This window comes from Chiroxiphia lanceolata, chromosome 12 (assembly GCF_009829145.1).
Source record: "Chiroxiphia lanceolata isolate bChiLan1 chromosome 12, bChiLan1.pri, whole genome shotgun sequence".
NCBI classification, from domain to species: domain Eukaryota; kingdom Metazoa; phylum Chordata; class Aves; order Passeriformes; family Pipridae; genus Chiroxiphia; species Chiroxiphia lanceolata.
Window position 1 is genome coordinate 18,540,036 of NC_045648.1, and position 23,963 is coordinate 18,563,998.

The 23,963-nt window shown below is 46.4% G+C and overlaps 1 protein-coding gene and 2 long non-coding RNA genes across 8 annotated transcripts in view; 1 reads left to right on the forward strand and 2 right to left on the reverse strand.

Moving 5' to 3' along the window:
- UBE2Q2 (ubiquitin conjugating enzyme E2 Q2) overlaps positions 1-8,302 on the reverse strand; it is a 47,603-nt gene extending 39,301 nt beyond the window's left edge. The window contains exons 1-2 of one of the 4 annotated variants that reach the window (XM_032699637.1): positions 6,923-7,372; positions 5,389-5,490 (exon numbers count right to left, since the gene is read on the reverse strand). In XM_032699637.1, coding sequence (XP_032555528.1) covers positions 5,389-5,490; positions 6,923-7,000 — 180 coding nt within the window. In that variant the 5' untranslated portion in view covers positions 7,001-7,372. Of the gene's footprint in view, positions 1-5,388; positions 5,491-6,922; positions 7,373-7,925 lie in introns of those variants that run through there. The other 3 variants (XM_032699636.1, XM_032699638.1, XM_032699639.1) reach the window with 3 other exon arrangements.
- A 555-nt stretch (positions 8,303-8,857) lies between these two features.
- LOC116792588 lies at positions 8,858-18,606 on the reverse strand. 2 transcript variants are annotated; one of them, XR_004359191.1, is made up of 4 exons: positions 18,471-18,606; positions 12,249-12,377; positions 11,786-11,932; positions 8,858-9,392 (listed from the first exon to the last, which is right to left on the reverse strand). It is a non-coding gene; the product is annotated as an uncharacterized LOC116792588 (long non-coding RNA). The 2 variants fall into 2 exon arrangements; XR_004359192.1 differs by lacking the exon at positions 18,471-18,606 and adding an exon at positions 18,296-18,357.
- Positions 18,430-22,080, forward strand: LOC116792589. 2 transcript variants are annotated; one of them, XR_004359193.1, is made up of 3 exons: positions 18,430-18,689; positions 18,867-19,052; positions 21,293-22,080. It is a non-coding gene; the product is annotated as an uncharacterized LOC116792589 (long non-coding RNA). The 2 variants fall into 2 exon arrangements; XR_004359194.1 differs by having other exon boundaries at positions 18,985-19,052.
- Positions 22,081-23,963: the final 1,883 nt, after the last annotated feature.

Sequence of the window (23,963 nt, forward strand, 5' to 3'; positions counted from 1 at the left end):
CATCCTCTCCCCTTACCAAAAAAAAAAAAAAAAAAGGCAGAAGGCTACTTGTCCATTGTAACATAACTACACAATTAAAATAGGAATTTTGAGTAAAAAAGGAAGAGGAGGCACTTTTCTGATAGAACAGTTACTGATCATCACTGTGAAGTAACATTTTACTCTCCAGGTCATCGTCACAATGCAGCATGCCATCTCTCCACTCAAAGCAATTCAGAGAGAAAACAAACACTCCCAACACTTTTGTATGGACCCAAAGTAAAATCCCCCAAACGTTACTGTACTGCTGCTCAAACACAACCCAGGCCCCATTTCACTAACAGCACAGCAAGTGACAGTTGTTCAAGAGCAGTGTGTAGTCTCTGAAAATGTAAACTGTTGCTGAGGGCCAACCCAGCTCAGCGAGCTAAGGAACACTGCTTTGCCAATATTAACAGCAACAAACTCACAGATCATCCACGCTGAAAACTGAGCAAAGCACACAGCATCGCTCCAAACAAGTGACTTGCTGACTGGGAAGATGGCTGTGGAGCTGAGATGACACCCAGGGTTTCACCACAGCACCTCACAGCAGTGGGATCAAGCTGTCCTGCTCCTCACACACAAAAACCCCACTGTGTGCTTGTCCCCTCATCTTTGCAGTTGTCAGAGGCTGGCTGGTTGGGAGCCCTCAGGCACAAGGGGTTCTCTAACACACACATTACATGTGCACTCAAGCTGGCAACGCTTTACCTAATGAGAGCTACCCACACGAACTAAAGGGAAAGGTATTTTGCAAATCCGATTCTCCAATACTCCTTCTTTACTAGAAGCACAGTGTCTTATGTGCCCAAATTCCTGCAGAAGTCTAATTAACTGAAACAAATTATCAACTCGTTCTAGCCATCAAGAGTTATTAATTACCTACTTCTGCAACTATACAGAGGAGTACATTCTGAAAAGGTATCATCAACATCAGTGTCACAAAGCCAGAGTAGCAAGAAATGGCTTCTAGTATGGCTAGGACTGAAGAACTGGTTATAACTAAGTTGTGACACATCCCTTTCTCCCCAACTGAACTTGATAAAAAACTTCCTTGCAGACCTGCCCTCACCTTTAATCACTGCTGTTATTCCTCAGCATGCAAAGTCTGATACCACTACTGCTGTCACCCAAAAAATCCAGGCTTCTCCTTCATTCTGTTTAACTTCAGCAATTTACATCTTTCAGCTGTTCAAATCACTCAGCAACCCCTTCCATCCGTGCCCTTTCCCCCTCTCTGAGAATAACTTTCCTCTTTTCCACCTTTTCCCTTTGCAGAATTGCTGTGCTCCAGACACACCTGCAGACACACACAGGGGTTTTTTCAGGCTCACCCAGGGCCAGGGGAGGTCCTGCTGCCCTCCTGCCCTTCCACCTGACAGCAGCCCAGTCACCAAGCCCAGCTCTCCCCTCTCAGCTGCCCTGATGCTGCTCTGCCACAGGCCTTCACATTGGAGCCATTTACATGGAACTTTGTCCCCCCCCCCCCCAAATTTCAGTACCACAGCATTCAACCAGTGTTTACCATTAATAAGTTGAATACCACAACTCTTACCACAGTTATTTCCTACTTCAAAAATTGAAGGAAGCCTGTGGTATCTTGTACACCACTGCTCAGGAACGCTTTGATTTTTCTCTAATGCCACTATACAAGTTTTGACAGAGCTTATGCTCCTGCCTTTCTAAATACACACTGAAGAAGCTATTCCAAGATCTGCAGTTGTACTGAACTCTCTCTCAGAGGGGGCAAAAAATTACAAGGTCTGAGAGAAAGGAGAATACAGTTCATACTAAATCTTCAGACATCATATATTAGCTGCTCTGCAGTACTTAATACACCAGGATGTCTTGTATGCAAGAGATAAAAAAGAAAACACATGCGAGGTCATTATTTTCATACCACACTTAAGAGATTACAGCTGGAAGCAAGAAATCAGTAAGACATACACTAACTGGTATGCTTGTTTCCATCAAAGATCATATTAGCTTCAAGTGCACTGCAAACAGGCAGGCTGATTGAAGATCTAAACGTTAAATAGCCTCTCCTTACTATAATCAGTCATTTAATTTTCCAGTTGTCTTCTAGGAGGTGGTGAAAGGTCATTTTCGTTTCTCCTACAGAGTTTGCAGCTGAAGAAACACAGTGGAACGCATACTAAATCATCAACTATCATGTCTCTCCAAAACAGAACACCACCATTCATAACTTAAAGGGAAAAAACCCAACCTAATATTCAACTTCAGCCAGGAATTCAGGGTTTATAACCTTTCAAAACTACACAAAGGCAAACAACCTGACTACTGAACCACAGTCCACACTGAGGTAAATAAAACAGTGCTCATTTCTGCTAGTCAGCTTCTACAAGCACTTGTGCCTACCTAGAAATTTTACTCACTCTTTTTCTTTTCTAATAATAATAATATGATTCAGAGAACTGTCTCCATCTTTACATCTTCCAGTCTCCTGGAAGGAATTAGATTTTACAAGTAAACAAACTACTGACAGTTAAGTCTGGTCCAGCTGTCACAGTAACAAACAGACAGTGGTGGAGGCCCAGGGGCCCGATGTCACCTCGGGTGCTGCACCCGGGAGTGGCCCCAAGTGCCCCCAAGGGCTGTGCTGGCACTGCTGGATTCAGGCTGTGCTGGCACTGCTGGATTCAGGCTGTGCTGGCACTGCTGGATTCAGGCTGTGCTGGCACTGCTGGATTCAGGCTCCCCCTGTGCCCTCCGTTGTGCCGGGACAGCTGTTTGTGCAGCCACGCACTGAACCAGACTGGGACAGGGTCCAGGTCAGCACTAACTCAGGAAAGAATTTTTACATGGCAGCCAGGTCCTTAATCCAGTAAACTCAATTTTGGCCACCTCACATGGCACACAGCCTTTGTTGGGCTGCGAGCAACAGCAGCATTACAGAGTGCACAGGACACCACCACACTTTGTTCTTCCTAACAACTGTGATTTTCAATTCACGCTGAGGTTATCGAGTCATCAACACACAAAGGCTCCTGAACAGTTCACACGAGGAAGCATGTGGAGTGAATTTATTCTTCCTGCAAAACTTTTAATTCTTTTCATTATCAAAGTGCACAGAGAGCTCTTTCAAGGACCACAACAGTCCCAGTTCTGAACCTACTGTATCATGAGCTCACATGAGTAACCCACTGGAAATAAGCACGATCTGCTCTACACTGAAGACTCAACATAAGCCAGCCCTTCTATTTGAAGCCCCCCATTGTGACTTTCTAGGATATTTTAGAAGCACTTCATACATTGTAGAGAGGAACTGTCTGCAAAGTCCTGAAGTTTTAGTTACAGCCTTTCACACATCACACAACCAGGCTGTAATGTCAGAAGGGTCCTGTCTTCCAGACGCAAAAGACTCTTTTTTACAATATTCTTTTTCCAATTACAGTCTTGGCATAGAAGGAGAAATTAAAATCTTCACTCTTTCAGTAATTTTTTTTGTTTAATTTTGGTTTGCTAAATAAAACAACATTAAATGTCTCAATTTCTATTGCATAAGTTATGTTTGAAAATAGTTGCATGAGTGCCTTTTTTAGATGACCAAGCATATCTAATTCTAGCCAAAAACCTACATATTATCAAGACAAATCTACGTGTGCTTTTATACAACCCTGGTATCCACATGGTGCAAAACAAAGGTCTCAACCTCACTACAGAATGTCTAGTGATTTAAAAAAAAAAAATCAATTAAAAAGAGTCTGAGGTTGGAACTGAATACCTCATTCATTATGTGGTTGCTTCTGTGTACAAATATATAATCTTTCTAAGAGGTTACCAGGCATTACTAGGAGTGAGTTTAATATTAAAATCTCATGTCTTTGAAGACCTGTGGCATGTTCTAATACACTCACTTTCTGTATATACCCAACTTGTCAAAGCTTCACAGGTAACACCTTTTCATCCATCCTGGTTTAGAAGTGAAAATAAAGTCTTCTCCCCTCAATTGCAGTAATCTGCAGACAGCAACCTCTTCAAGCCTTTCACAGCAGCTCCTAACTCCGATTTAGCAGCAGGGTGTTTTTCAGGGGAAGCAGAAGATCGTTCTTCCCAGCAGAGAGGCAGGAGTTCACTGAGTCAGCCACATCATCTGAACTGAATCACTGCTGTGTGAAGGGTATCACTGCACAGCCCAGCCCTGCATCTGTTTGGGGCAACTGCTCCCACTCACAGGTGGCACAAAATCCCTTCTACCTGCAAGTGTTACCCGAGGACACAGAATTTCAGTAGTAATTTTGTGTGTGGGGAGATACTTATATCCAGTTCCTCATCTGAAGAGATGATATAAAAAATGGGAAATGTTTTACAGTAGTCCAAACCAGTGCTTTTTGTTGCCATAATAAGGAAAAAACTTGGGTGTAGAATAATTCTAACACACCCATGGCAAAACTATGACCTAAGTCTGATAAGGTACCAAACTGAAACTAAAGACTGCACTGAAGGACACTTTACCTAAAGTCATGATCAATAAACACACTCCTTTAAGTAAGGCCACAATTTTGATACTATTTCAAAAACCACACAGAACAGGACCAGGCTCATTGAACTTGATCAACTGGAATAGTCCTGTCAAATAAAAAGGAAACCTGAGAAAAACAGAAATAAAACTCCAAATGGAGACACTGCTGCTGGCATAACAAAATGGGAATGTGAAGGTACACAGCCTGAACAAGTTCAATAATTAGACAGTTCTCAGGAATAAGCAGCAATGTTTCTGACAGGGATGACTCCACCCTCAAGTGCCTCTTTTAAAATAATCTGATTAACCATGTAAGCTCCAATATGGGTCACTACCAGAAATAGTGAAGGACAGGTTTGGACAAAGTTTGCCTGCCATTCTATAAAACAGAAGAGCTGTCAAATAAAATGTATCCTGCTTTAATTTCAAGCAGTGTTCAGTGTCACAGGTAGGCTATCCCTAGGATGCTCCAGCTAATACTGAACTTTGACAGTTCTACAAACTCGTATTGCAGAAACAATCACCAGTGAGAAACGCCAGGGCAGACTTCTAATTAAAATGTGAATTTTAGTCTAGGAAACTTGTGGAGATCCACACAGTTCCTAAGCAGATATTCTCCCTCACTTCTCCAGGAGAATGTTCCCTCTTCCCTCTGCCTTCACTCTCTCAACTGGAAAACAGAGAGAGGTCCATTGGGAATATCAGAACAACTTAGTTATCAGATCTCTTTTCAGACTTAAATTCCTTCCCTATCAGCCATTTCTCCATCCAGTAACTTCAGCATCTCTACTCACTCCTAGACAGCTTTCATTTTAGGTGAAATATTGAGGTATCTAAACAGAACCATGAAGAAGAAAAGTGAAATTATGAAGCTTTGTGCTTACTCTTTCCCTTGACAGGATTCTTGAGAGTCGAGACACAATCCACTGTATGCTTTTGCTGAGTAAGGGAAATACCCCAGCTGGATCAGTATTGTAGGGGTTAAACTGGTTAAAAGAAGCAAACAGCTAAAGTTACATATTTGCTCTGCAAATCCAGAGCACTAAGATAGCAGCTTCTGACTCAGAAGAGTGAGTCTCCCCAAGAAAACATATTTACCAACAACTTTACAGCCTTACCAGCTCTTCCATGCTACTAGTATTTGAAGTTCTAGTTCCCACAGCACCCACAGAACCACTGAAGCACAGTAAACAAGACTTATGCTTTTCTAGTTTACAGTACCTACAAAAAAACCCCAAAACCTGGAGGCAATTAGGAGTCAGAGCCAAGAGACTCCATTCAGTGGGGAGGGGGAGAAAAAAACCCAATCACTCTCGCCACACTTAGAATTCTAACATTTGTGTCAAAAAACTAGGACAGAAGCCCAGAGATGAGCTTTCTCTTCTTGGCTCTGTCACCTGCTGCCCATTTGTTTCAAGGGAGCAACTTCTGTATCTCAGATTGCCCTCTGCCAGTTATTTTTAACACCTGCCTCAAAGAGCCCCAAATTAGTCAACACTGGAAAGCACCAAGTTGCTCACAGACAACTCTGAAACAGAAGTTTCAAGAAACTCAGACACGGCCTTTCAGCAAAGCAGAAGTCTCAGCTCTAAGGTTCAAAACCAGCACTTTTCCTGTTCTTTTTGCAAGTACATATGCCACAATTCTAATGGCACGTGAAAGACCTCCTGACCTTTGGGACAAGTGACTGTAAAAACAGATTGCAGACACTGTTCCCTCACTAATACACAAATATGACAACAGTGACCTAAGTTGTTTCTGGCTTGCTCAGACACTCCTCAACCAAAGGCCTACAGGTAAGTGGGCATTTTCTTTTCAAGGTAAGAATTGTTATCAAAAGTAGTTACAACAGCAGCAGTCTCAGTAGATAAACACCACAGCACAAATCCCAGACACAACTTCAGGTCTTACTTACTACTGGCTTCCCTGTTAGCTGTCACTTGACAAAGAAGAAATAACCCATCAAATTCATCTGGCAACTGAGGGTGCACAATCATCAAACCTTTCACTTCACCGTTTAGAGGGAGATTTATGAAACAGATAATGTTGTGTGGAAAGAAACAGCCAGACTTCTCAGCAACACACCACTTCCTACTGAATAAAAAATATTCATAGGAAGTCATGCAGTCCATCATCTGATGGGTCATGTCTGAAAACAAGAACACGGAACCATCTTGTTTATTTTACCATAAAAAACATCTTACGTCTCACAAGTATCCAGTAAAACACCTGTCCCACGACCGCAAAACTGACTTCTCATGACAGTTAACTGTGAAACCTGAAAGGTCTGCTTAACAAGTCCCCTTTAACTTCATAAAGTTACTTTAAGGTAAGTGAGAATCTGATCAGGATTATTACTTGATTTGCCTGGTTTGCACACACATTTTCATCTTCCAGTACTGAAATGTTCACACTTACATGAATGTTTCTACCTCCATGCTGTTTGAAACTTTCATGCAAAGACATAAAAGCAGTATCTTCCTCAAACCCAAACATGCTGGTTTCCCCCCAAGTTTTTCAGCTAAATAAGGCATATAAATTCACTTATAACTACAATCAGCTCAATAAAAATGAACCTCCAGCACTTTCCTGTACATGACTCACAGACGCCAATATACTCAAGTCTTCTGGCAAGTTTAGGCCTTAAACTTCTAGAAAAACCAGAGTATTTTTACCATGTCACAACACCACCGAACGTTTTATTCTTTAAGGGAAGAAAAAAAAAAACCAAAACCAAAAACAAAAAGACAAACACAGCAAAGAGAAGAGCCAAAGCCCTCTGGAGGTATCAGTCCCTCAGGGTGGAGGCTGCTCGTGCCCCCTCACAGTTCTGAGGGCACCGCTACGGTAACGCAGCCCCTCGGCGGCAGAGCGGGTCAGTGTCACCCCTCACAGGGGTCAGTGTCGCCCCTCACAGGGGTCAGTGTCGCCCCTCACAGGGGTCAGTGTCGCCCCTCACAGGGGTCAGTGTCGCCCCTCACACCCCCGCCGTCCCAGGGCCCCCGGGCTGCCCCGCCCGGCCAGGCCGGGCCGTGTGGCGCACTCGGAGCCGCGCCCGCCCCCGCCAGGGCTCGGGGGAAACGCTCCCGGCGCCCCGCGAGGGACGGGGCGGCAGCGGGGCCCGGCAGCTCTGCCCGTCACCCCCCGGGGCTCGGAGCCCCTTTGTTCCAGCCCCAGGCCCCGCGTCCTGCCCCCGCACCCGGATCTCCCGGAGGATCCCCCGGAGGAGAGGCCGGGGCCGCCCGGCCGCTGTAACTTTTGTTGCGGTGGCGGCGGGGAGGGCGCTCGGAGCCCCGCGGGAGCGGCCCCGGCCCCCCCGTGCTGAGTCACCCCCGCGGGGCTGCGCCCCCTCCCCGCGCCCCGCGGACAATGGCGAGGGCGGGCCGTGCCCGGCCCTGCCCGCCCCGCGCGGCCCCCGCACCGTGATGTTGCAGTGGATGGTGAGCGGCGGCGGCGGCTGCGGGCTGGAGCCCGGCGGCGGCGGCAGCAGCACGAACTGGCAGTGGAGCTCGTCCAGCTTCCAGGAGACGATGCGGAAGCGCTCGTGGTCCTTGTCGAAGATGGACTCGAGGAACTTCAGCTCGGCCTTGAGCCCTGACACCGACATCCTGGCCTCATCTCCGGGCCCGGGCCTGCGCTGCCGCCGCCTCCCTCCGCCTGGGCCGGCCCGACCCTGGCCCCGGCCGCGCCTGCGGGGCGGAAGATGGCGGGGCCGGGGCAGCCCCAGCCGGCGGGGCACGGCGGAGCTCCCTTTGTACCGGCCTCCCGCGCCCGCTCGCTCGCTTAAAAGGGCAACAGCGCAGCGCGTTCCCCTTCCCTCCGCTCCCTCCCGGCGGGCCGGGCCAGCCGCGCCACCGCCCCGCCTTCGCCCTGCCCTCCGCCCATAGCCCGGCCCCGCGCCCCGGCCGCGCTCCGCCCCGGCCCCGCCCGCCCTGCCCCGGGCACCGCTCCGTCCTGCGCTCCGTCCTGCCCTCCCACCGCCCTGCCCCGGGCACCGCTCCGTCCTGCCCTCCGACCGCTCTGCCCCGGGCACCGCTCCGTCCTGCGCTCCGTCCTGCCCTCCCACCGCCCTGCCCCGGGCACCGCTCCGTCCTGCGCTCCGTCCTGCCCTCCCACCGCCCTGCCCCGGCACCGCTCCGTCCTGCCCTCCCACCGCCCGCCCTGCCCCGGGCACCGCTCCGTCCTGCCCTCCGACCGCTCTGCCCCGGGCACCGCTCCGTCCTGCGCTCCGTCCTGCCCTCCCACCGCCCTGCCCCGGCACCGCTCCGTCCTGCGCTCCATCCTGCCCTCCGACCGCTCTGCCCCGGGCACCGCTCCGTCCTGCCCTCCCACCGCCCAGCCAGGCGAGGCTCCCTCTGTCCTGCTTCCTCATCGCGCTTCTGTTTTGCTGAGAAAAAACCTGCAGCTTGGGTTTGCCCTTGTCGTCCCGGAGCCCTGCCAGTCCTCCAGCGCTCCTCGGGGTCAGTCGACATAAGAGAGGAATTCCTGTCCTGATATTTCTGGCAGATCCATACAAGTAAAATCTGGGTTTGGTCGTTGCAGGCTGGAAATCAGCAGGACAGAGGCCAAGGAAAATTGTTACAGTTCCATTGAAGCTCCTCTATAATTGTACAACATTTTATCCCCATACATCATAAAGCATGAAAATAAAGTGAATACTTGCTACATTCAGAGATCAAGAGATGCTGCCTCTTCCTCACACTGGAAACATCATTTCTGCACCTTTATTTGTCCCTTCCCATCTTGGTTTTGCCAATAGATTGTTGTCAGCTCTTTGGGAACATGGATCAGCTCTCACATGGCATAAAGTGTGATACAAGCAATGGTGTTGCACCGTGTCTGTCCTGTTTCCCAACCAGCTTTTAATTAATGCAGTACACACATAAACCTGAAATAGATAATTGCCTTTTTTTAATTGATATTTTATATAAATCTTTAACTCCAGACAAACTGGCAGCATTTCACAAACCACAAGCTGAATCTTGTCACGCAGTGAGAACTCTAATCTTCATCCAGAGAAACAGTTATGCACATGCTCAACTCCAAGCAGATGGAAGTCTCACTGATTTGTGGGCTTGAAATCCTATTCTTCCAGCAAAGAGAGCTGCAAAGAACACCCTTTGCTACAAAAGGAGTCAGGAAGGATTGACACTGGTTAGATGCTCTGAATGAAAGATACCAGAAAGTTTTTTTTAGGTATCATTTTAAATTCCGATTATACAGTGTTTGCAACTCAGCTTTCCTAGATGGGCTGAACTGTGTGTAGCTTAGACTGTACAGCCTGCAAAGTGAAGACAGAATGGATATGGCTGTTGTCTGTCAATACATCAACAGGCAGGGCCAAGAACTTTGAGGGGTAAGGGGAGATTTAGCATAAGGGCAAACTACCTATAAATAAACAGCAGAAGATGACTATACCTATTAGAAAAGGGAGGGCCTGGAAGAACCTCTCTATGGGAACACCAGAGACAAAACCAAACAAAGCAGACTTTGTCAGGTGTTACATGATGAGATGCATGAAACAGCAGAGGAATGAGTTTGGTGACTCAGCCCTCTTTCCCTCGTACGATGGGATTTTGGCCTGGAACGCCCCACTGCAGCTTCAGCTGGGAAGGCTTAGCAAGTTCAAACTGCACCTTTTGTCACACCTTACCATGCTTCCATCATTGTCTCTGGTCTTCCATCCTCCTTGGCTCCTCATCTGTCTTCCCTCTCCTCTGCCTCTCCACTGACTGTGACAGGGCATTTTTTTTGGCAGCCGTGCAGCTGAGAGGTGCTGGCTGAGGGGATGCCCCGCCTGCACTCGCTGGCAAGCTGGTGGAAGCCATGGGAACCTCTCTCAGCACTGATCAAACAGTTTCCTGAGCATCTGGCAGGCCAAACAAATTGTTTGACTGGCTGAGTGTGTCCTGCAAGCCATGTATTATTTACGTCTTGTCTACAACTTTCCCCAGCTCCTTCATTCTGCCTTTTTGTTGCAGGCTTCAAGAAGCAACATGCAGCTGCACAGCCACCACTCCTCTGAATTCTGCTGCACTTCTCTGTATTTAGTAGGCATTGTGCAAGCTGCAACTTCGCCTGTGAATTAGTTTCTGTGATAAGCCCTTGAGAACACATTGGGCCTGTCTCCTCTCTGGAATTCAGAGGCACTCCAGGGGTGTAAAGAGCTGTTTGTCATGTCTGACTCATTCCTGGTTCGTTCTTCAGGGACTTGCCATGGGACTTTGACATGAATCTCACCTTGGTCATAAGATGACTCAGGAAATCCTGAGTTTCTCAAAGACCAGAATGATTGCACACAGGGGAGGACCTGACAGCTCAAGGTAATAAAGGAAATGAATCTTGGTAAAGACCCTTGGGAGCACTGTATCAGATTCCAGTAGTTACAGATGCTCTTAAGTTCCCTTAATCTATATGGCCTTTTTTTTCTACCTTTCTTCCTGCATTTACATCTTCTGATGAGAAGATCTCTGAGAGTTATAATAAAAAAACACCAGCAGATTCCTCATTGCATTCTTGGGTGGAACTGGCAAGGAACAAGGAGGCAAACAGTCTAGACCAAAGTTGTCTTTCCTATTAGCTTGTAGTGCCAGCCCTGTCTCCAACAAATCAGGTAGGCATGTCCCTGGTGAGACACAAAGCCAGCAGCAAGGGGCAAAGGGAACTGAAGGAAAGATGAGCTCAGGATGACCCACTAAGAAGGACGTGAACTGAAATGTAGGATGAATGGGCTTTGATGAATAGTTGTTAGGGGCTTAAAGAAAGGCTTCTTAAGAGCACAGATGAATATCAGTTTATATTAGTCCTTTTCTTCCTGTGAATGCCTTTTCTAGGCTTGCTTTATTTCCAGCTCTACCCCCAGTGAAGCTCCTGTACATTCCAGTTGAGTGTTTGTGCCTAGCAGTGGGTTGATTTGTCCCTCTGAGAATGGTTTATGGGTTTGGTTTTGACCTCACTTCTCTCATTTACAGCCCTGCCCCTAGAAAGGCTCTTTCTGTTTCTGATAGCACTTTCCAGGCACTGCCATTTCAGCAGTAGGGAAGGCCCAGATCTTTTGTAACCCTAAAGCTCATCAGACAGAGAAAGTAAAGGGTAAAGTTAATGAGCTGGGTGGGAGGAAGTGTAAATTGATTTTAATGATAGATGATGCAGTTTGATAATAGCTGATCCCGGGGTAGAACAGACACTTGAACTTTTTCACAGGTAGCAGCAGAACCTGAGAGTAGAAAAGACAAATAATACCTAACACCCATAAAGAGAAGGATAAGACAGGAATCTTACCTGAACCATTGGGCAAAGGCAGAAAGATTTAAGAGGGTCCTGCTTTACCAAGATACAAGTCAAGCTGTCTTGCTTGCCAAAGCCAGGCTTTCACATCATCTTCTGAGCTCACAACACTGAAGTCATTGCTTCAATAACGAAGTCACCCTCAAAGCATTTGAGAAAAAACATACATCAGTGCATAAAAGCTGATGGAATGGCTGGACAATGCAGTTTCAAGAAGCATGGTATGCAGTGGGCATGGGATTGCTTAGTTCCTCAGCCACCTATACTTTTAAAGGCTTTAACATTTAAGGAATGGCATTTCAAAACCAATCTATCCTAGGGCAGCTTTGGACAGACAGGGATATCGTTGCCAAGATGTTCAGGGGTACGTGTCAAGGAGATGTCTGCAGCCACTCAAATGCTATGGCTATGGATTTAACATTAAAAAAAAAAAAAAAGAAATGTAGCATGATTTTACCCAGGATGGTCAGAGAGCAGTTTTCAGCCACAGTTCTCCTGAGTCCACCCCTGTGGCTGTCAGCAACTGAGTAAAGTAGGTCCCTTCTTTGGAGTGTTTTTTCGTAGCCACTGAGGAGTGTTTGTAATCCTATAAAGGAAACAGCAATAACCTGTTGGTGAAAATTTCATTACTGTTTGTGGATTTGTAGTTCTGGCTATACTTATATATATATGACTGAAAAGTGTGTATTTCTGAGCAGCCAAAAGGTGAATAGTGTCTGCAAAGCGAGGGCAAAGGTGTGGTTTTTTTCTGTATGAAAGTTGTGAGACTTAATTTATTAGAAGAAAGGTGCCACAGGAGAGCAAAGCCATGTTAATCAGAGTCTTGCAATGCTGCAGGTGGGGATTAGAATCCACTCTACAAACACATCAGAAACCAAACTCCCTGTGCATACTTTAAAAGGCACAATGAGGAAATATTCCCGGTGCTCTCCTTTATGGCTCACACAGCTTCTTTAAACCAGATGAAAAACACATCTCTGAAAGCAATAAGGAGCCATATCTGAGGCACTCCATTTAATAAAATAACACAGGCTAGACAAAAAAGCAAAATGTGGTATCATTTTTTCGAACCCAGCTGGGTAAGGGAAGAGGTGACTTCATGGAGCTGTTCAGAGAGTAACAACACGCCTTCCCTGGACTCTTTAGGACTTGCACCTTTCCTTGGGGTCCACAGAGCATAAGCCTTATAGGGCTCAGCAAGCTCATCTCCCCTTGCCTTCACAGAAGCTTAAAGGGGATGTACAGGAGCAGAGGTCAGGTCCAGGTTCAGTCCTGCTAAACACATTTCTGGCTGGAGGGGGAGGCAGGGAAATGGGCAGATCCTCAGGTCAAGTGCTCACAGTGCTGAGATGCAATCCTAACCACAGCTGAATGCACAGCCCCTTCATCTCCCTTCTGATTTCTTATTTGGATAGGCAGTGCAGTAGTTAACTTTGTCTATATTTAAAATATCAGCACGAGGCATCTGAGTTGGCAGGCACTGAGATGAACTGGGCAGGTCAGAGGCATTGTTTCAGGTTCTGCAAGCACAGGCAGAAATCACCACGTCCCTTAGCATGGAAAACGCAAATCAAATGCATCTCAACAACCATCCAGGGCTTCTCATTTAGTCTAATTTATCTCTTTTTGTAGGTAAGTTTAGATTTTGGGAAAGAAAGCGGTGCCTGTGACTGTACTGTCCCTGTTCAAACCCTCAACACACTCTGGTCCTGCACAAACACTAACGAGGCACAGGATCACTCCAAACCAGGCACAGGATGCAGCCTCACCTCATATGTGGGGAAGGTCAGACTGGTGAGGTAGATCAGTGGGTTTCCATCTTTGGCTGATTTGGAGGTCGTAAGTGTCCCTAAGTCAAGATCTACCAAGCCCTGGTATGGGATTTTTTTACATACTCTGCATCTAGTAACTTTTAAATATCAAATACAGAAAATTGAGCTTGGTAGATACAACACTGGGGAAAAAGGGTGGTGAAGTACATCTGGAAAACTAACCCATGTATCTTTATGGGTGAAAGGACAGAAAATATAAGACTTTTTTTTCCATTACAAAGATGGATGACTTGAAGTCATCTTTTCTCAGAATGAGTGAGAAGAAGTCACGGAAAACAGCAGTCTCAGACTCAAATGCAAGACCAAACCTCAGAAAAGAATGACCCCAGAAATTACCATTCTGTAAACCTGACTCTTTTCCTGCTAGAAGCAAATTCTAAGCACAAAAAGCTGCTAAAACAGATGAAGGATAACAGACTCCTTATAAACTGCAGTTTATAAGGAAGGGAACCTCCTATAGGCTTACAACATCAGTGAGTAAAAGGGAAGTAACAGAACCAATATACTCGGTTTTAAAAAAATGTTTGAAAGACTGCATCACAAAAGTCTGAATATAACATTAATTCACACCTCTTTTGACATAACAGCACCCACATAACTTGAGAACTGGCTGAAAAATTGTGAACAAGGAATAAAAATAGCAAATTACTGAGCAGGAAGAGGTACTTAATATGTTTAAAATGGATCGTGGTAGTGCTGTGTTAGAGTTGAGATCAAGACTTTCACTGTGATTTAGAAGAGACTGTAATTGATGAAATTATCTGATTACAGAGAGAGACATTTTGAATAGCAGTGAGGACAAGGAAATAATCCCAAGAGGTGGAGAAAAATCAGTAAAAAAACTAACTCCTTGATCTACAAACCACAAATCTAGTGAATCCTGGTTTCCTACAAATTGCATTTTTATTTCACCATCTCACTGTATCCCACTTGGGCTCATTCTATAATCCCCCTCACCCTTTCCCAGTTCCTCCCCATGCCTCCACACTTGTTACTTTCCACAGGATTCTCCATATTTCCACCCACATTCACCACCTGTTTTGGCCAGGGGAGACAGAGCAGATGCTGTAGATTCTGGTTTCAGAATCTACCCTGGTAGATTTTATTGTGTTCCTTACCTAGAACAACTGTGATCTTGGCAGAAAATTACCAAAAATCAGAGCAAAGTGTGGCACTTGGAGGACAGGTTTCTGACATGAGACTTAGTAGGACTAAACAGCAGAGCTGGATTCTCAGATGCAGCCAATGTCCATTAGGATACTCCTTTACACACCCCAGTCCCAGCCCTGGCTTGCCCTCCCTTTAGCCTCAGGCACAACTCTGAGCCACCTCAGAACAACACAGAATGTGACACCTGCAAGAATGCAGAGTGTGGCAACACACTCACCAGGGTGATTTTTTTTTTCTAGACAAGAGTCTTAACTTGTCCTCTATCTGGCTGAGGAAGATTTATCTGGCTTGAAGAACCAGTCTCATAGAAACAGTTTTAACTAAGGGGTAGTCAAATAGGAATACACTATCCTCCCACAGGGACAGAAGGAGAGGAACAGGGCTGGAGGGAAGGAGTTAATGGATCTTTATAATCCCCTCCCTGCATTAGCACATGGTTGTATCATATAACCAATAGTACCTGGGGTTGCACAGTCCTGCATCTGTGCTCTGCCTCCCCAGATCTGCAGGCTACGAGCACTAAGCCCTAAGCAAGGGATCTTGCTTCAGAGGGACCTGGCCAAGCTGGATCCATGGGCTGATTCAAATGGGATGAGGTTCAAGCAGGCCAAGTGCTGGGTCCTGCACTTTGGCCACAACCACCCCTGGTAGCCCCACAGTCTGGGGTCAGAGTGGCTGGAGAGCAGTCAGACAGAAAGGGAGCTGGGAGTGTGGATGGACAGGAAGCTGAAGAGGAGCCAGAGTGTGCCCAGGTGGCCAAGAAGGCCAATGGATCCTGGCCTGGATCAGGAACAGTGTGGCAGCAGGAGCAGGGCGGTGATTCTGCCCCTGGACTCAGTGCTGGTGAGGCCACCCCTGGAGTGCTGTGTCCAGCTCTGGGCCCTCAGCTCAGGAAGGACATGGAGGGGCTGGAGCAGGGGCAGAGAAGAGCAGCGAGGCTGGGGAAGGGACTGGAGCACAAGTGCTGTGAGGAGAGGCTGAGGGAGCTGGGGCTGTTCAGCCTGGAGAAGAGGAGGCTCAGGGGAGACCTCCTCACTCTCTGCAACTCCCTGACAGGAGGGGGGAGCCGGGGGGGGTTGGTCTCTTCTCCCAGGAAGCAGCAGTAGGACAAGAGGGCACAGTCTTGAGCTGTGCCAGGAGAGGTTTAGGTTGAATATTAGGAAAATTTTTTTACAGAGAGAGTGATCAGCCATTGGAATGGGCTGCTCAGGGAGGGGGTGGATTGTCCATCCCTGGAGGTTTTTAAGATGAAACTGGATGTGGCATCAGTGCCATGGGCTGGGAACCACGGCGGGGTTGGATCAAGGGTTGGACTTGATGATCTCAGAGGTCTTTTCTAACCCAAGTGGTTCTATGATTCTATGATTATTTAGCACTGATATAGAGAAGAAGAAAGAAAAATGAAATTAAGCCACGAAGAGGAAAACATAACCTGAATGTTGGCCCACTGTGGCAGGAAACCCTCTAGAAATCCCTGAGGAAGCAGTGCCATAGCCCAGAAGAGCTGCCAAGAGTGGCCAATGAGCGGGGACAAGGGTGGCCCAAGGTGGAGAAGGGCCAAGGCTGTGGTTTCAGGGGGGCACGGCTGGATGAGGTGATCTGGAGGGAAGAAGTGCTGATCAGAGGCTGTTTGTGAGCCGGGCCTGTCCCGGTGTGTCCGGCATGGTCCCACCGCAGGTGCCCCAGGTGTGTCTGCTCCTGCCCCAGGTGTGTCTGCTCCTGCCCCAGGTGTCTCCTCACCTGCCCCAGGTGTGTCTGCTCCTGCCCCAGGTGTGTCTGCTCCTGCCCCAGGTGTCTCCTCACCTGCCCGGCGTCTCCTGAGCACAAAGCGCCCTCCGGCGCCGGGAGCGCGCCCTGCAGGACAACAGGGATTCTCTGTCCCCATCCCTGCCTGTTCCCTGCCGGAATTAATTACAGTTATACAGGAATATTAACAGCTAATACGGGAAATATCCCTCCGGGGGCCTGCTGCCACATTTATGGCTGACCATAAATTCTTATTCATTCTTCGTGTCAATCACACTATTTAATAAAATGTTTTTAGGGATGAGATTCTGTCTTTTTGTCCAGGTGCTCTGAAATCAGCAAAATCAATGGCACACCCATCAATTTTTCTTTGAAGTTGGACAAAGGCTTATGCCTTCCTCTCCAGGTAAGGAAATTAGCCAGGAAGGTTTTAAAATCATTTTTCCCTTCACAAAATATTAACTTTTTACAGGAAGGGCTTTTAGAAACACACAGTCATTTACCAGCTGGTGGAGCTCAGCAAACAGCAGGAAGATTTGTCCACAAGCATTCTCTGAATTGGAAGCGAATTATGACTCAGCCACCTTTATTAACCTTTATTAACCTTCTGCTTTTATTTTCACGACAGCTTATGTGTTTGGGATCTTATTTCCCCCCCACACCCTGCTGGCAGAAAGCATTACAAATGCACTGAGTTCACTGTGGAGTTGCTACCCCCTCCAGCTGTTGAAGTTCTATGGAACAGGTCTCCTCAGCACAAACCCAGAGCAGATGCAAATGTCTGACCTTCTAGAACAGCTACAACAGATGTGTAGCCAGTTATCAACTGCTGAAATTAGTCAAAGCATTAACCCACATCTCTCATGACACCAAATATGAATTATAAACTGGGAATACATAGGCTAAACCACCTAATTCTGATAAACAGCCCACTGACCTCCAGTGGGAACCTGCCCACTGAGTCCAGCAGGCCTTGAATGAGGCCAACATGTAAAACATCTCATTATCTTTCAAATGCATTTGCAACAGGAGTTGGATATTCAACACTGACACCTGTTCAAATTTCACAAATTGTGGACTCAGCTAAAAGAAGTTTTAAAACCCCTAGATCCTCAAACTAAAACACATGTAGTGTTTCTTAGTTTGTCACCCTTTTTTTTTTTTTTTGGTTTTCTTAAGACATAAGGATATTTTCACACTTTTCTTAGCACTTTGGGTGTTAAAACATACCTTAAAATTAAATCAGAAATTCTTAAATACTTAATCCAGGAACTGAGAAAAATACAAAATGCCTTCTGAAGAGTTATATTAAGTTGGTTATTTAATTTGGGAGCATGAATATTTCTGCTGGAAATTATGATCAAACTTCTATAATTTCTAGAGTCAGAAAAAAATTATTCTTCTCATACAGTCAAGATAATTAAGAGCTGTCCAGTGTCCTAAGTACTGGAACAAACTATGAAAAGCATTATTCTAATGCTTTTTCAGGTTGCAGAAGCAGAGACAGTGATGGGATCTAATCAAGCATTAGTTTGCCAGCATATCCTCTTAAAAACTTCTGCCTGGACTCTCTTTAGGCCGTTCCTGTGCCAGTAATTTTTATGACTGTGAAACACACACACTGGTTTGGCTTAACCAAAGCAACTAAAGGTTTTACTGGGCCACATCACTCTCACACAGGAAAAAAACTGATGTGTAAGCTTAGCTCCAGGCATACAAGCAGTGCCATAGAAAGAGTTAGAATTTAAGCACATACTTTATATTAAAAGCAAGTGCTCAACTGTTTTGCTGGATCAAGAGCTGTAAGTCTTAGTGATGCCATGGTTTCTATGACGACTAAGTATGATATTACATGAAGGATTATGACTTAAAGGAACACTATTACATCTGGCCTTTTCAACCGACGTGCTCCCAGTTTATCCTGTACGTACCTCGTGTACAAATCTGCTTGTCTTTGTGGAGCCACTGAGCCCAGGACCAGGTGGAATGCAAGTGAAGAACACTGCTCCACTCTCTATACCTGCAGATTTCAAGGAGAAAAACTAAATTCAGACTCAGGGCTGCACTATCCTTTCAGGCACAGCTGCAGCCCAGGAGTCTGCTGGTATCTGAGGGGGGCTGCAGCAGCAAGGCAAGAAAACAAATGCCAGGTAGGAAGTAAAGTAGCAGTGAACCCACACTCCCTCCCTGCAGAGCCCTCACAGCCCTGGCACAGTTCCCTGCACCCACAACCTGTCCTATGGGGTTGGCTCCACATCCTGCTGAAGACTGGAGCACCTGTGGAATTCCTAATTAAACTCTAGTTCAAGCAGGTCTCACCTCCACAGGCTCCTTTCCCATCCCAGCAGTGAGCTCTGCTGGTTCCCTGCTCCTCTCAGACCTGAACACTGCAGAAACTTCACTCCACCCTTGCTTTCTGATTAACTCATTCTCCATTTGGCTCAGCTGGGAACATGTTTGATCTCCTGGAGATACACTCCAGCTCCATGGTCCTCAGTGATCTCTGCAAACAGGTACTTTCTTCCCTTGGGAGCAGGTGCCAAAAGCAATTCCATAAGGCTCAGTACTAAAAGCTAGCCCAGACTAGCTAGTTTGGAACAGGGTAGGAAATACCCAAGAAAAAGTAAACTCTCTCAGTGTCCAGGGTGTACAAAGAGCATTCTGCTTTTTAACTGAGAAGGATTAAAAACCCACCCCTGCAGCCCTCCAGCAGCCAGAAGGCTGCAGCACATTCTCAGCTGCTCATGTGCTGTTGCCCACATTCATGTCGGCTGCTTGCAGCCATTTTGGGGAGGAATCTCTTCTTCTCTGTCTCCCTGTCTCATTTTCAGGAGCAGCCTGGCTCTGGGCTGCTGTGCATTCAGGACACACTGATTCACCTGCTACTTTACAGGCAAACGAGAGCCAGTGTTGCAAATGTGTTCAATGGCCCTTTTAAGTACACGGCTGGCTCTGTAGCAAACAGCTCCCTTTAGATTAGGATAAATGCTTTACCAGGGAGATTAGTGCCACTGCACTTGTGAAGTCATGATATTCCCTACAAATAAAATCAGTGACTATAAATAGCCAGAACATCTTCCATTCTATGAGATTATGAGTTTCTTGCTTACAAAACAGATGAGCTCATTGAGAGATAATTTCGTGATAGCCAGATAGCTTCAACATAAGATTGAGCCCATCATCATTAGTACAATTAAAGCTCCTTTTTATACCAGTAAAATAATTGATGTGCTGATAAACTGCCTCGGTTCATTGTTACTGCAATATCCACAGCTGCTCTGAACACATCCATGTAATCAATATGGCACACTAAAAGGTTTCTAAATGAGTTAACTCTTCCAGGAATCAGCCAGATTTCTGAGGGACTATCATGCTTTTTGTTCTGTGGGGTTTTTTTATTTACAGAGGCATTAAGTCCAATCACGAGCTGATCACACACACTCGAGCAGAGCATAATATGAATGTCACACGCCATTATTGTAATGGAAGTTGAGCCAGGGAACCTGGCCTGGAGGCTGCTTTTCCCATATTAAAAAAATACCTACCCAAACCTGCATCACTGTGACAGAACTGGGTTAGGGAGTGACTGTATGTGCGGTTCCACTGGCAGAGCACAGCGTGCCATGAGGGACAGGAGAATGGTGGCCAGAGACAGCGAGCTCCAGCTCCAATTCAGCAGCAGCCCAAAAAGCATCTCCCAGAATAGCCCCAGAAACGTGATCAAAAGGGCCTGTTTTGCCACCACGCTAAGCTGCAGGCCAGCATTTCACACAGACTGGGGCTCCAGTCTCCCTGTCCCTCTGTGGTGCCACTGTCCCTCCTCGCCGTGCTGCAGGTACAGACAGCAGCTCCCAGGGCAGCTGAGAACAGAATTCCTGTGTAAAGGGTGTGGCTGTAGGTACAGTCATCAGGTTCCTGCCCTGGCTTTCTGGGATAGGTTAGAAACATTCTCAGGAGCCACAGAAAATCTCTCTAAATGCCCAGCTTTACTGCAGAAGAAGAAACAAATCTCTCAGGTCAGCCTCTCCCTGCCCTGCTTCAAGGGAAGACAAGCCTGCACACATTTTTCAGGGGGTTTGGAGCTTTTGTTGTTGGCTACAATTAAAAATCCCAACTAAAACTGCAAAGCTTTGTTAACCTTCTATGAGGCGAATGTTTGAACTTCAGACTTACCCATCTACAGATCTCCTTTCTGAATCAAATACTTCCATTTCATGTACTTGCCACATTCTGGAGATAAAGGTTTTTTAGCAGCTGCAGATACCCATGCAGAAGCACTCACTCCTTCCTGATGCCTGCAGCATTCCATGAGAACTCCACAGTGTGAAATACAACTGCCCAGTCTCCTCTCAAAGTTCCCAGCAGGTAGCCACATACCCAACAATAATGCTGGGTGCTGCACATGCATTAGAGGAGCTACAAATAGATATCTTTTCCCACTTAAAAGTAGCCATCACGTCCATATAGACCATCATGGGGGCCAGGCACTGATTTCTTTTTGACCTAAACACAGCTTTACACTTGTTTGTTGCTGTCTGCTGCTGACAGAAATGCAAAATGGCCACTCTGCATTTCCCATGCTGAAACACAAACCTTTAATGAGTTCATTTTGAATTGCTCCTCAAAGACCAGGCAGAGATGGTAGTAGGATGTATAGCTTTAAATAACCTGTCAAAATCCTTTTAGGAAACAAAATAGCACACATTTTTGAGAGGTTTCCATCTGTCTGAATTTCTAATTTGTTTTTTTGCAGCTCACACAGCTCAGATGGGATTTAGCTGAGAATCCATATCCTGAAGCTGGGTTTCTGAAGTTTTCTTCACGCCAGGATACCAGGATGGTACCTGCATAACCTAATTCTTAAGCTGCTGAGCTGCAGCTCAGGCCTTCTGTCTCCTCTCTGCCTTCTTCAGATAAGGAGGGTCACCCAGCCCCAGATCCCAGTGCTCCCAGACAGGCTGTTCCTGAACAGGCCCTGCAGCAGTTCCTCAGTGCCAGGTACAGCAGCAGGGGAGCAGCTGGTGACAGGGGCACAGCACAGGCTGTCTCTGGCTGACTGATGCCTCTGGCCACCTCAGCCCTCCACCATTCCTGTAGGTCCTGGTAAAGCCCAAAGAGGCCCTGCAGCTACGACAGGCCCAGCTCTCAGCTGGCCCGGGTGGTCAGCACCAGGTGGTGGTAGTTGCTTTGATTTTAAATCCCTTTGGAGATTGTTTACAAAGGCTTTGTGGTCCATGAGAAGGCCCACACCACTTTTAAGGGTGGTGTGGCCAGAGGCAGTGAATTCCTCCTTGCTTTGGTTGTAGAACTCTGCCTTAGAGTTCCCATCCAGGGAAGTGAGCCAAAGACAGCTGCCTCTTCCAAAGAAAGGCTTTGTGGAGGCTGCATCACCCTCTGATGTTTTTGAAATTTCCAGTGGACCACATCAGTCACTGAGAAGTGAGAAGTGGCATCTAAACTCAACCTTTCAGCAAGAAGTAGAACATCATCTGTGGCTGGGATACCATCTTGTTTCAAAAATCCCACATCTGTCAGAATCCTTTTGGCTCCTATTAAAACATATATTGACTAAAAATAATTGCTTGTTTCCTGTTGTTTCAGTTAGTTTGCTCTGGGTACCTGGCAGCATTTTGCAGAGTTCCACTGCTTCCCCAAGGCTGTCAGTCAGTTTTCCCTGTTGTTTGTGTGGGCTTTTCACACACAACACAGAAGAGGAAAACATTAAAAAAAAAAAAGGATGTGAAATGTGATTATAATCCACGTAAAGCAGCCAGCAGGGGGGTGTGCAGTACCAAGAACTTTTTTAAAAAGTGAATGCATTTCAAATTTACTATCCCTATTTAGCTGCAGAAGGCAGTCTCTTTCTGTAACAAAAGTTAAGAGCACAAGTTGTCAGCACATCACCATCTCTGGTAATTTCAGCTGAAGAAACACATTTTCATCTCTATGGATTAAATGATGTATGGCTACATTGGTTAAATGAGCCCAAGAAGTCAGCGATCAACATAACTTCTGCCAAGTACTTACAATTTTAGAAACAGAAAAGTGTTAGTCTTTTTAGGATGGAAAAAAAAGTATGTAGTTATCAAGACAAGAAAGCCAGAACTTCTGGATTTTTTCCCCCAGTAATTGATAACTAGTTCTATTATTTACAGATATTTAGTTTTACTTCTGTTGCTTTAAATAGTTGTGAGCTTCAGTCCCCAAAGGTAAGATCTGCACCCATCCAAAGAGGGGCATTTCTTTCAGCTTCTGTCTCCCAGCAGCTCCAGATGCTCCTCTGGACACCAGTCTGAGCCAAGGGGCTGCACCCCAGAGCTGAGGCACAGGAAGCTCCACAGCACCTCCTGTGAGCAGTGACAGAGAAGTTACCACGTTAAACTCCTTGGTGCTGATGTTTGCCACCACTTACAGAAGAACTGCTTGAGGAAAGACCACCCAGCACAGGCAGAGCTTCTGTCTAGATGGGGATGGAGCTCGTCGTGTTCCCTGTGACTTTTATATCTGAGAGCAGACTTGATGTTTGATACACACAGCTTTATTCACACACTCATAGGCAACTGCCATCCACATCACGTGTCTGCTGTTCTTCATAAGCCAGGGGAAAGCAACAGGAACAAGAGGGAAAGAGGATGGTAATACCTTCACCAAAGAGGGACACTTCATCACCTGGATTCACCTTCTGTGGGCAGCAGCCCAGGGAAGGGTTAGGAGGAGGATCTCGAAGCCAGGCCTAGTTAATCCCAGGGAGCTGACCAGAAGATGGCGAGAGAGGAACAGTTTTCGAAGCACACGAGGCGCTGTGACCCGCTGGCTGCAGCCATCGGCCACCGGCAGAGTGTCCCAGCCCCTCGGCAGCTCCCTGCGAGAGGGGACGTGCCTGTCCCACTCAACGGGACACATGGCTGGAGAGCCATTTAGCTGCTTAGTCAAAGGGATATTTTTGTTCTCCAAATCCAGTTTGCTCTGGAAATCTGACGTGTTCCAAAAACCTGTAAAACTTGAGAACAAAAAGGAAATAGCATCTACAAATCTTTTGGGGCAGGAGGGGAGACAGTAATTCTTAATATTCTTGAGATCTCATGGTTGGTTCTCAGAAGGCTGTGCAAACACTGCAGTCTTTGGCAGGTATTCCCACACAAGAAGCCATTGACAATAAGGTAAACCTATTTAAATCAGTACAGCTACTATGGGTCAGTATTCACCCAGAGGAGATCAGAAACCTCCACCTTCAAAGGTAATTCCTTATGTGTTGCCATGGTTATTTTCTTCTCCCACCAAGCTGAATGTGCTAGTTCAGATAATACATCCTGAATTAAACTGAACTCTTAAGTTCAAGCAAAGAGTACTATTTCTAGACAACTGTTCCTATTAATTTAGGTCACACTAATTTTCCTATTCAACATCTTGAGAAAACCACATGG